Here is a 12,647-nt window from a genome sequence, read left to right as displayed (position 1 = left end):
TTTCATTAAACACACATGTTTGAAAGTGTTGTTACACTATACCACTTTTACATATTTTTAGTGTAGCTTGTGTATGAAAAGTGATTTAGGAACAATGCTAACTGATATTGCTGGTAAATCAATAGCATGACTATAATGTAAACACCGTTCACTTATGTCATGTTGTTCAACAGTATGACCACTAGGGGGTGGTGTATCCTAACATACGGCATGCATTCTGTTGAGCTTGCAGGGTACAGCCAAGTCAAACGAAGATTTTTTATCTGATGCAGCATGCGCAATGGTACGCCATGTATCCTTAAATCAAAAGCTTTAAAGCCGTCGTGTTTACACCGGTTGTCCTTTAGGGTTTTTTAAAATACAGATTCAGTAACCAGAAAAATAAAAAACCCTCCCCTGTACAAGTGGGTCCTCCCCTACCATTTGCATATGTGTAACTACATAGAAAGGTGCTGCAATAGTAACTTCATTTCCACATTTGCTTTGCATGGGAACGGATTTCAGAGAATGGGCTTAAAGCGTGATCTAACGGACTTTGAGAAGGGGATGGTGGTGGGCGCCAGGAGGGCGGGCCTAAGCATGACGAAGACGGTAGAGTTGTTGGGGTTTTCAAAGGCGGCAATCTCAAAGGTGTGTATATGCATCATATAGCGCGTCTTTGACGACTTACATTAAATTACATTAACCATTGCAAGGGTGTATGATTTTTAAGAAAATCCATAAAAATCCATCCCCCAAAACATCGAGCGTGAAACCTCGTGTATTAACACAACAGCATGGGGTATCGTGTGGAAGTTATTGCGCTGGATGAGTTGCTGTCACGGTTTATGGTGACACGTCATTAGGATATCCTTTGCATCACTCTCAGCGCTTCTGCAGATGCAAATATTGCGTAGGAGCTCGTGCTCCCTGAGACCACTTTTTCCAGTCAAAGCTTTTTGCATTCGTAAGTTACACTTAAACGCATGATGTTTGGTAACAAATTGGTCTTGTATGACGTTTGTCGTATTTACAATCAAGCCTTATCACCCCCGAGAAAAGGTCATCGGTTTTGCATTTTTCACAACACAAGTTCATGCAACTTGTATATTTTTGAACCGCGTCCAAATTTATTCCTGATGACATTATAAGCCGTGACAGTAAAATCTGTCTGTCGGCGATGTATAAAGGAGCGAGGCTCTCTCCTGCCACAAATCGTGTACGAGAACGTTGTAGCTGTGCGCACATCGTGCACGCGGTTCGCACAGCCCAGTTGATGCAGCACTGCGAGCAAGGGCGCTCACACGAGGAATGGGACACACCCAGAGGGAAAATGGTCTCCACTAATGCGCAAGTACATTCTAAAGGGCTTGAGATTAGCCTGCTTGCGCGGGTTGGAATAAGTGGCCAGGTGGCGAGAGAAGACGACTTTTTTTCTTTACTTCAAGGGCCAAATGCCCTGGTGTGAACTGAATTCGAAAAAAACGTTATAAAAACGACAGAGTCGCCAGTGAAATGCGCTCTTTCAACCAGCAACCCAGCCGGTGCATTTGTGAAAAAAATCACGCGCAAGCAGTAACTCTTCCGTTTTTTTCTAACGGGTAGCGGAGCGACACACAGAAATCAGCACAATTATAGGTAAAGTCTTACTTTTTGCTCGTTTTAAGCGTCAATAAATGGTATTATAATTATTTGAATGTATTGTATTTCGCTGTCAAGATGGCGCCGAGCACAGTCAGGTGACCTTGTTTTTTTCCTTCTTCAACACTAACAATGGCCGATACGGAAGTGAATGTTGCCCCTAAAATGTTATTGGGTGATTTGAACTTTGTGGCGATGAGCGCGAGCCCTTGGTTGGAGTATGGTGTGTGACAGTCAACTGCGTGTGACAAAAGTGTTTTTAAAGGAAACCAAGGGTGACTGAAGTCCTGTTGGCTGCACGAGGCCACCGAGAGCACGCGCCAGCGACAAAGAGAATCTAGTGTAATGCTGCAGGAACTAGTGCAGGCGTGCTCGCTCAAGTTTTCTGGGTTATGCCTCATTTTTTTAAATGTTGCATTGGAACCAATACCTACTTCGGTGTGGGCTCATTTATGTTGTATTTCGCTGTTGATTTGCACATTTGTTGATTTACTTTAATCATAACTTTAATGGTACACTTAAATAATTACGGATTAGGAGTTTGTTTTGAACCTCACACTGGTTTGTAATGTCTGACATTACCAGAACTCTGAACAGAAGTCTGTTTTGGTTTTTGTTTGTTTTGCCGCGTAATTGATTAGAAAAGTGATCCGACGTAGTAAAGCGGTGGTTATCAGTGGGCACAGCGTTGTGAATCGACTTTCAAAATGGAGAGGTCAATTTTTCATCACGGTGTGATATAGGCTGTGTCAATATAAACACTGTTGTTGACTGTCAGAAATCAGTTTGAAATATACGTATGGCAGGGTATCAGATACCGCACATTTCCCCGGCACAGAACACTCTTGCTGGTCTCTTTAGTCAACATTATGCTGCGATCATTCCGTTTATATTAAGATTAATGTTGTTGCGCTGCTTCTGACCTCAGTAAGGCTGTATTGCTTACACAGATATAACCACGTCTTCGTTTAGTTAGTCTCTGGCGCGTTCAACACTTTGGATGATTTTATCGCATAGATGTCACCCATCACCCTAAAACAGACTTGCTGGATCAACCAAACCCTTCCTGTAACCCCACCCAGTTTCAGGTCCGGCGCTGATTGGTCGCGCCGCTCGCTGTAGGTATTTTCTCCTTTTATTGGGCGCTTGCGATTGGCCTGTGGTGACGACAATCCCACACCCAACTCCCACCTCCCGAGGCATCAAGTTTGGGAGACTCGCAGATCTAGTTTGTAAAGGGGCTATAGCTGAATGTGCAGCGAAGACTCCCAAGTCTAACTGCGCTCTTTGGTTAAATCCGTCATTTAAAACCTCCGAAGATGGATATGAAGAAGAGAATTCATCTGGAGTTGCGTAACCGGACGCCGTCAGACGTAAGCGCCTTTCTGATCACCCCGCTGAGATGTTTTCTTGAACGCGTTGCTGTAATATGTCCTATAGGTACACGGACGGGGTTAGACGTGCACGCGTCAACTTGATGTCTTGAATGAAAAGTTTGCGGTGACTTCGTTACCGCTCCGGTTACGTTTGCCTCGTCGTGTTTGCACACGGACTGCAAGTTTCGCAGTTTTGTTTGCTTTCCTAACTTTCGAAGAGGCTCGATCCGTGCAACTGCATGAAGCTGTAACAGTAACACACGCATTATGTAGCCAGTGTGTAAACAAGGGAAGCTCTACGAGAAGCCATATTTGTAACTTTGTAGCCCCGAACGCGCCCTTTTCTTTTTTGCATCCTCAGTGGTGCAAAAGTAGCGTAAATTCAAGCCTCGCTTACATCTTTGGTTTTAGTTTCTAAATCCACACCAATACTTGACCGTCTCTGTGGTCAGCTGGCAAGTTGAGTAACTTGTGGGACAAATTTGAATTGCCGTGCAGACATTTGACTGACAGCGTATGACGACTCCACCAGCCAACAATTTAGTAAAATGTTTGTAATTGTTTTTGGTCGACTTGTAAGACCCCAATAATAATCTAGCGAAACCGAAATGGCACAGGTTCTTTTTTTTCCCCGAAACCTGCGTTTTTGTTTGTCTTACGTGTGATGTGGAGTGTATTTGGCACCACGCGATTCAATTTTCGGTGTATAACAGAATCGTGTCATCGCATATCTAGTTGCGTAAAGACGCCCGGGCGCAATTAAAGCTGCGTTATGTCGACGACACCGATCGCGAAGATGTAGCGAGCGAAGCACCACCGATAACCTTCACGGACACGCTCGGTTCTGGGCTGTTCTGTGAAGTGCGCGGTTCGTTTCGCCTCAGTCCGAAGGAACATTTACCAAAGTCCCCGCCAGCGTCTGACATTGCCCCTTTACGCATATGCAAAAAAAAACAGCATTTCCTCAGCTTGTAAACGCAATTACACAGTAATAACAATGTCCAAAGCGCGTCCGGGCTAAAATCAACTGTATTTTCCGTAGACGTGTGGAGTCTGCTGGTTATTTCCACGGCGCTGCTCTAGTTCCCACATCTAGGACAAGCCGCCATTTTAACCAGCAACAAAGGCACACGGTATAACCGCGCAGCGCACTATTACGATAACCCGAGTGAGGTATTAATACAGTCTGTTGTCGGTTAAAAAAACAAAACAAGCCATTTATTTATTTTCCAAATCCTCTAAATGTCGGCAAAAAAATCCACACGCATATAGATGAACTTGGCGTTAGGAGGCTACCGTACGTTACCTGCCCCTCCTACTCCTCAAGTCTTTGGTCGCCGCACGAATCGCGTCCTCGTCTTAGGGCTTCCACGACGGTGTAATGCGATTTGAGTAACTCATAACACACGTCCCGATTCACACCCCCCCCCCCTCGTCTTTCTTCTTTTGTGCGTGTAATGGTGTGTTTAAAAACGCGGCCGCTGGAAGCGAGTCGACGCCGTTTGTTGCGGAGTCAGCCATTTTGTTGTGTAGGGGTAGAAGGTAGTGGAAGGCGAGTGATAAACGTGTGGTGGACCGTTCAGCGCCCGGTCCTGGTCACTGCCTGCCCAGTGCTGCAGTGCCATCAGCGGGGTCACTGCGCCTGGTCCGTCCGGCCCACGTATTCGGGTTATTGGTCCCCCATGTTAACGAAACTGTGTATTCATGTTTACGTGTCGACGTACGACGCTCTGGACGATTAAAAATTATCGGCTAAATAACGCGAACTAAGTTTTGTAACGTATATTTCTAACGTTTGGAAGAAAATTCAGTGAGGCTAGCTGAAGAGGTCGTTTTTTATTATTAGAGGGAATATTCGCAGTCATCCGAGCAAGCTACACTCTGAGTCCAAAGCTGGTAACAGCAGTGATGTGACTCAATTTTAAGCTTGCAACATGAACCATGAAGTCTACACAACGCGCTCCTGTGTGATTGGGAGCTGCGGTGAAGACTCGCACATATCCTGCCCGAGCCCAGTGGGTCACACGATTTATCCTCTTAACTCATTCTCCACGTCTTTTTGTTAGGTGAAAGAACTTGTGCTCGACAACTGTCGATCAAACGATGGCAAAATCGAGGGCCTCACAGAAGATTTTAAGGAACTGGAATTTTTAAGCACAATCAATGTAGGCTTAACTTCAGTCGCCAACTTGCCCAAGCTCAACAAACTCAAAAAGGTATAAACATTTAAAAACATTTCTTGTTGTGCCGACTGCTCACAACATCTCTTGCTGTATGTCTTCAGTTTTTGTTTTAAGCATTTTAATTTGTTTTAATTTTTGCAATAGCTGGAGCTCAGTGATAACAGAATCTCAGGTGGTTTGGAGGTCCTTGCAGAAAAATGTCCTAACCTCACTCATCTAAACCTCAGCGGCAACAAAATCAAAGACCTCAGCACCATTGAACCCCTGGTGAGTTCTAGTGTGGATGCATTATCCTGTTGTTGAAAACAGCAATAGCACTTGGTGGCTTCAGAATCCGTAGTAATGGTAAAGTGATTTAAAACTCCAATCTTTATATGCTACACAAACATGACAAATATGTCCAGTCTAAGACTTGGTGTTTCCATGAACTTTGACATGCGCATGAAACCAGACTTGGGTCCTGAAATTAGAATGAAAAGGTCACGTGATGTACAGGTCCCCATTATGGCATTAGGGCGTTCCTGGTGGAATTATTTCTGCATGGAGAATTATAATTAGAAAAAAATGTATTTTAGAATCCACAGTAAAACAATTAGCATTTTAAAATATGAGCAATATAGATAGAAATGTATATTCTTTCAATATAGCAGACATCAAAATGCCTAAGGCCAAGATCCGGTTATTTACAGAAAATGTAATGGTAAAGTGTCATGCAGCTTAATTAGTTTTCTACAATTTTTTGAACAAGCTAATATGCTTCCGTATTACTGCTTTGCACTGCCAATACTGGGGTGTAATAAATGAATCATAAATATATTTGTACACAGGGCTGTATTTGAATATTTGCTGGTCTCCCGGTTCTGTTGGTAATGGTTCCACGTGTTTTGTGCTTCAACAGAAAAAATTGGAAAGCCTGAAGAGTTTAGACTTGTTCAACTGTGAGGTGACAAACCTGAACGACTACAGAGAAAACGTCTTTAAGTTGCTGCCTCAGCTGACGTACCTCGATGGCTATGACAAGGAGGACAAAGAGGCACCCGACTCTGATGCGGAGGCCTACGTCGGACTGGATGATGATGAAGATGAAGATGACGGTACTGGTTTTGAACGTTTGTTTCACAGCACTGTTCAGAGTCTAAACACCTGTCTCTATCTGAGGCTGATTTTGAAATGCAGCCATATACGTCTCGAAAGAACAGATATTCGTCAGTTTGTGTACGTGAATAAACATTGTCACTGATTGTTGGTCCTTTATATCGGGTCAATGTTTTTTTTTTTAACTCATAGAAGTAGAAGAGGAGGAGGGTGAAGAAGATGCAGCTCCAGGAGATGAAGATGAAGACGAAGAAGGTGAAGATGAGGATGAGGAAGAAGGAGAAGAGGAAGAGGAAGAAGACATCAGTGGAGAGGTCAGTGCTGCATGCATCTGCTGAACTCTTCATAAACAAACGCGACACCTTTGTGAATGTGTAATGGCGTGCTGCAGTTAGCACTGGTGCAAGGGGCAGTGCAATTGCTAGAAGCGATGAAATCCAGAGGACCTTGTCTCACAGAAAATGTCTGCCCACCTTTAGGAGGAAGAGGAAGAAGACTTAAACGATGGGGAAGTTGATGAGGAGGAGGACTATGGTAAGCTGAGCTAAAATGAGCTGTTTTTGCAGAGACACTTTTGGTCTTCACAGACTAATGAGGCTGTAAGGATCTGTCTGTCTGTTTATCTATCTATTCACACCCAGTGATTCCAGGTGAGTAACTACAGTGTATTGTAGGAAAAGATGTAGAGTTGGTCAAAGTTGCTGTGAAGTACACAGGGTCTCCAGAGACATAGGACGTTTCAGAGAGAGGCCCTTCATCAGCTGTGCAAGCACAATGCTTCATTTTGTGTTTGTGTGTTAGAGTTGTCATTCAGCATATACAGATAACTAATAGACATGTTTCTCTATTTTCTCCAGAGGAGGAGAGGGGTCAGAAGAGGAAAAGGGAGTGGGATGAAGAAGGAGAGGAAGGAGAGGAAGACGATGACTGAATATGCACTCTTGGGTCCCCTTTGTGACCTGACTGTTTTAACCTTCTCTTTCTTTGTCCTAATGTCCTTTTGCAGTGGTGTGGGTGTATGCGATTGGCAGGGATGGGCTAGTACGCAAAAAAGGACGCAGATTAAAGTTTAGGGTTGTTGTTTTCTTGTTTGTTTGGTTTTTTCTTTTGTTGTTTGTTTATTTTATTTTTAATGGAATTAACCCGTTGAGTTTCTCCAAAACCTCTACAGATGGCTGGCAACACAGTAGTGGAAATTTCCTATTGTCCCCCCTCCCTCCCAAAAAAAAAAAAAAACAAAGAAGAAAAAAAAAAGATTTTGCTCTTTGTAATTTTTAGTTTCTCTTTACTGTTGATGCCTAAATGCTTACACAGATTGCTGGGTATGACTTATGTATTTAAAAGACAAAAAATACCAAAAACCTTTTAAAATAGCATGTCTGGCTCTATTTTAAAGTTGACTACTGGGTTTAAGGAGTGAGCGTTTTCTTACCCACTTTTTTTATCACGTCTTTTTATTTGTATACATTGCGTCTCTTTTAGTGTAGTCGTCCTCATCATGTGACGTGCTGTTTGGACATTGGAGGAGACGTCAAAACATCTGGTTGAACATGCACAGTGCAACCTCTCAATGTGATTTTTATTTTTTAATGTTTAGAGCTGAATGTCTGCCCTTGTCAAATGACTCCAAAACCTTCTCCTTCTTATGTGGATAGTGCAGAGGATTCGTGTTCTTTGTAAATAATGACCAAATATATTTTTTTCTATTCCCTTTGATAATGGCAGACATTTTCACAATTAATCTCAGTTGTAACCATTAACTGTAATAAAATGAATGAAACAAGCAGCTGCAACGTAATTGTGGTAATCCGTGATGGAGCAGAATGTAGTGATCTCATGTTCACAGTGAGACGACTGCTAAGCATGTGGTTTATCCATAAAGCTAATTAGTTACCCCATTATTTGATGTATGAGTAGAAGTGTATATGGTTTCACCACTGAGTTTTAGTGTTTTTCATCAAAATCAGTCTCATTGAAATTGTAATTGTAAGCTCAGGGAAAGGAAATTAGCTTGTATTTTTTTGTGATTTTCTTTTTTCTTTCCATTTTGTCTGGATATTTTTGTAAATATTCAGAGACACTATCGAAATTATTTAAACTGAAGGCATTCTGAGCTGTATTTGGTGGTTCTAAATTATACATTTTTGTTTTTACTATTAAAATGAAAACATTTAGATGTGACTGAAAGAGAAGTTGGCATTCTTGTTGAACCTGGCCTATATCATGGTGCCTTTGAGTCCGTACATGTGAAGGATTCCCAGCTTGTCTGAACCCAGGAGTGCTGCGTGCTTTTCTCTTGAGTGGTGTTCTTTTAGTGTCCTCATGTCCTCCACGACGGGAGGTTACACAATATCATCCTGATATTGCACAATGTATGACCTGCTGTCATCCCCCCACTCCCTTAAATCATGTCGAATGTGAGGCTAACATCTAACATCTTGCAGTTAATAGGGTGATTGACACAACGAGGTCGGAATAATTCTTTGAGTGATCGCATCAGTCTGTTGCATGGAGTCAGGGACACATTCAGGTTTTAGCTGGTTGGTGCTGATGTCCCAAGTGGACAGACTGGGTACTGCACATTAACAATCCTGCATTGTCCTTTCCCCTCACCGTTCCATCTACGAACAGCACTAAATGTGGCAGTGATGCTCCAACAATCTTTTTTTTTTCTTATTTCATCAAATCATTCTGCATTTCTGAATCTTGTCACATTTGTCCATATTCAGTCTCATGCTTCAGAGAGACAGATCATGAGCCCAGATCTCAAAGATAATTAGATCACTGAGACATCAAGACAAATTATTTATATAGAGCTTGAAGCTCAAGGTGCTCTGTTTCTAATTAAAACAGCAAGAATGTGTCATACACCTATAGTCTACAGGAGTTCTGTTTTATATTTGAGCTGACGCGTGGTCTTGACACCATGGATGTGATAACAGTTTACAGGTTATAAGATGATTTGAACTGCTCAATCACACACTTGTGACATGTGGTCCATTGAGAATGCCCATCAGAACTACCTTCACTGTTGACATATCTATCTTGTGGATGGGACCGGTAGTTCTGCCATTTTACAGGAACTTCCATGAACCTTTTCTTGCATAACCCTTACTTACATGACCAGATATTATGACACATTCTTAATGTTGTTCTTGTAGCTTACATTAAGAAAAATCAAATATGGAAGTGTATAAACTTGCATGAAATGCAAAGAAAATAATGAGTTAATCTATATTTTAACACATTTTTTCACAACATACTGCAATTTATTACCCAAATATGAGAGGGTCTGAAAAGTACAGTGGCATGTTAGGACAACACTAGTATGATTCTTTCATACATTCATAAAACAATATAAAGTTCTCAAAGATGCCCTGGTTAAAAAATGCTTATTAACCATTTACACTGTTAGTCCAGATCTAGTACAAGTGAATTTGAAATCGTAAGGCTGTGTGTTCAAGCAATCTTAAAATAGCATCACGTTTATTTACACTTACTGTTGCCTGTAAAGAAGAAAGACAGTCAACCGTTCTATCATCTGGGTTTTTTCTGGTTTGTCTCACTTCCAAACATTTATGTGCATCAAACAGGTACCAAATAAGAGATGACAATGAAGCTAGTATAGCTTCTATACAAACTATAGTTTGTACATCAGTTGCACTGGGCACTTTATAACTATGCGAAGATATTGATAAAATATTTTCTTGCTGGACATGATCTGATTTTGGTGTGGCAAGTGGAAAACATATTTTTTTCCCCCATCATCAATCTACTGGTTTCTGCGCTATGCACCCTTGGCAAGCTGAATTATTTCTAAGCTCAACCTACCTGTCTCAATTTAACACTGCCTTCAAATACGCCTGTTACTACTTCTATAATTTAATTAAGGGACTGTACAGTTTTTCATATCAACTAGATGGCTTGTGTTAATTTGCATAAGAAAGTGATCATTTTGTGAAGGTCGGGCAGGCCTTGCGCAATTTATGGGATGTTGGAGTTTGGATTTTTGTGTAACGTAGTTCCCCCAAACTTTATAGCCCACAACCACAAACATAAGCTTCATATCAGTAACCCTTTTAAAGATGCAGTTAGCACAATGGATGTTCGTCAACAGCATGTTAGGAAGTACTGTAGATTCGAACAGATATGATGTAAACTAAGCACTGTAGATGAGACATTAGTCATGCACCCGCGACACTGACCACTCACTTTATCAGAGCTTTAACACTAAATGGTGTTTTAAGCCCCGCAAACATCCAACAACAGTCCTAGTTTTGAACTGACCATCACTGAAGGCTTACGCAAATTGCACTTTGAGGAAATGGGATGTAATGGCACAGCTACACGGAGTTTCTAATGAAGTAGTGTTTCTAATAAAACTGCTGTGAGTACATATGTGTTATGCTTACTGTGCCTTTAAAATGTAATGGCAAAAATGATGATGAAGTCTGTTTGGTTGGTTAGCACTTGATCTCTGTCACTACCTCCATTGTTGTGAAGGAGAGCTTTAATTATTCAGAAAGACTAATGGGGGGAAACTATAACAAAATAAATTATTAGGGCTATGAATTCTAACAAAGAAAATGCCAAAACAGGCGATTATACAGCTGATGGCTTGTGCCAAATAATCTGCCGAAACCATTCTAATCTAACTTAGAGTCTGAAAACACAAAACATTTACATTAAAGAAGAAGCAAGGAAAAGAGAGCATGAATGAAAATGAGAAAATACAATAAAGAGAATGAATAAAGAGTGATGGGGAAACTCAAGCCCTTTGTGGGTATTTATACAGAATGGCGTGTCCCTTGAAACCACGTTTCCTCTGCAGATGTACTGGTATATGCACAAGCATTAAGAGAATCCATACTGCCAGGAGAAAGGCAGGCAGCCCAGGCTACAGGTGGGCAGAGGGGCTAATGAGAGAGCAGCTGACAAACGCCACGTTTCAGTCCCTCACTGACACAGCACCGGACGTCAGCGGTCGGTGAGGATCGCCCAACCCAGCAGGCACACACCCTGGGTATTATGGGACTGTGGGGACCTACTAGGGCATGAGAGGCAGAGCCGTGTGGTGCTTCAGCAGGGCCAGGCTCCGGCACCCCAGCCCCTCCCACCCCGTGGGTCTGGACGCGTGTCACATGCTGCCGGCACTATTGGTGGCGATACTGGTGCAGCTGTGGGCGTGAGTGCTGATGTTGGGACTGTTCCTCAGGTTATTCAGCTCCAGCTCCAGCTGTCGGATTCGCACGTCCTTCTGAGCGAGCTCGTCTTTCAGACGCCGGAGCTCCTCCTGCTGACGGAAGAACATCCGCAAGAGCTGCAGAGGAGAGAAGGAGGAGGATTACACACACACACACACACACACACACACACACACACACACACACACACACACACACACATATACACACACACACACACACACACACACACACACACACACACACACACACACACACACACACACACACACATATACACACACACATATATACACACACATATATACACACACACACACACACATATACACACACACATATATACACACACACACACACACACACATATACACACACATATATACACTCACACACACACATATATATACACACACACACACACAAACAAACAAATAACACACACACAGATAAACAGACACACACATCTAGGAAGAGCAATAAGCCACATTCATTCCCAGCATGAGAAACTCCGGCACCTCGTTCTCAGTACGAGGAGGCACGTTTTCCAGCAGGTCGATGCCGTTCACCACACCACTTTTCTTCTCCTTCACTGGGGCTTTGAAGACCAGCTTGCTGGGTCTGCTGTAGCCCTCCTTCAGGGACATGAGCACCGGCCCTGCGGACACACAGGCACAGCGCCTTTCCTGTTCACACCTTAACCCGTTAACTTCAGACGTCTGTCAAAGCATGCAGGCCGGGCAATATCTGGCCCTAATTAAATAATGAAAAAATTTATTCTAAAGTAAACAGATTAAATGCACAGCAAAGACTGTGTTTTGTGAATGGGAGTGAATATCAAAGGTCATACTAATTGTTTCTGCTCCCTGAAGCCCTGTGGGGTGATGGAGCAGTAACTTGGGTGTTTTGTAGCAGTAATTGAGCACAAGGGTTCTACCTCGATTAATCCCGCTAAGCCACTCCTCAGCAGAGAGAGCTGGCTCAGCTCCCGGAGTCATGGGGTAGATGTCCTCCTGATACGTCTCCGACTGCAGACAGAACACACACCTGCACTTAACAGGCCCTCACGGTGCCATATCGGTAAGCATCACCTGCAAAAGTTCTTCTCAAGGTATTCCAGGTTAGGACTAATATTTAAGATAAAAGTGCAAATTTTTTTATTATTCTAC

At 42.6% G+C, this 12,647-nt stretch overlaps 2 protein-coding genes across 5 annotated transcripts in view; one reads left to right on the top strand and one right to left on the bottom strand.

The window, feature by feature from the left end:
• Positions 1–479: 479 nt before the first annotated feature.
• anp32a (acidic (leucine-rich) nuclear phosphoprotein 32 family, member A) lies at positions 480–7,562 on the top strand. 2 transcript variants are annotated; one of them, XM_076998461.1, is made up of 7 exons: positions 480–630; positions 5,063–5,212; positions 5,324–5,446; positions 6,078–6,273; positions 6,467–6,588; positions 6,754–6,808; positions 7,132–7,562. In XM_076998461.1, the coding sequence occupies exons 1-7, from the start codon at positions 508–510 to the stop codon at positions 7,203–7,205; spliced, it is 843 nt and encodes a 280-aa protein (XP_076854576.1). In that variant the 5' UTR covers positions 480–507; the 3' UTR covers positions 7,206–7,562. The 2 variants fall into 2 exon arrangements, with proteins under 2 accessions (XP_076854576.1, XP_076854581.1); XM_076998466.1 differs by lacking the exon at positions 480–630 and adding an exon at positions 2,815–2,993.
• Positions 7,563–9,494: 1,932 nt separating this feature from the next.
• The window catches only part of coro2ba (coronin, actin binding protein, 2Ba), a 35,351-nt gene continuing 32,198 nt past the window's right edge, over positions 9,495–12,647 (bottom strand). For all 3 annotated transcript variants that reach the window (XM_076998446.1, XM_076998444.1, XM_076998451.1), the window contains exons 10-12: positions 12,416–12,506; positions 11,997–12,136; positions 9,495–11,594 (exon numbers count right to left, since the gene is read on the bottom strand). In XM_076998446.1, coding sequence (XP_076854561.1) covers positions 11,412–11,594; positions 11,997–12,136; positions 12,416–12,506 — 414 coding nt within the window. In that variant the 3' untranslated portion in view covers positions 9,495–11,411. The remainder of the gene's footprint in view (positions 11,595–11,996; positions 12,137–12,415; positions 12,507–12,647) is intronic.

The sequence above is a fragment of the Brachyhypopomus gauderio genome, chromosome 1 (assembly GCF_052324685.1).
Source record: "Brachyhypopomus gauderio isolate BG-103 chromosome 1, BGAUD_0.2, whole genome shotgun sequence".
In the NCBI taxonomy this organism is placed as follows: Eukaryota; Metazoa; Chordata; class Actinopteri; order Gymnotiformes; family Hypopomidae; genus Brachyhypopomus; species Brachyhypopomus gauderio.
This window is presented reverse-complemented; position numbering and strand designations above follow the sequence as displayed.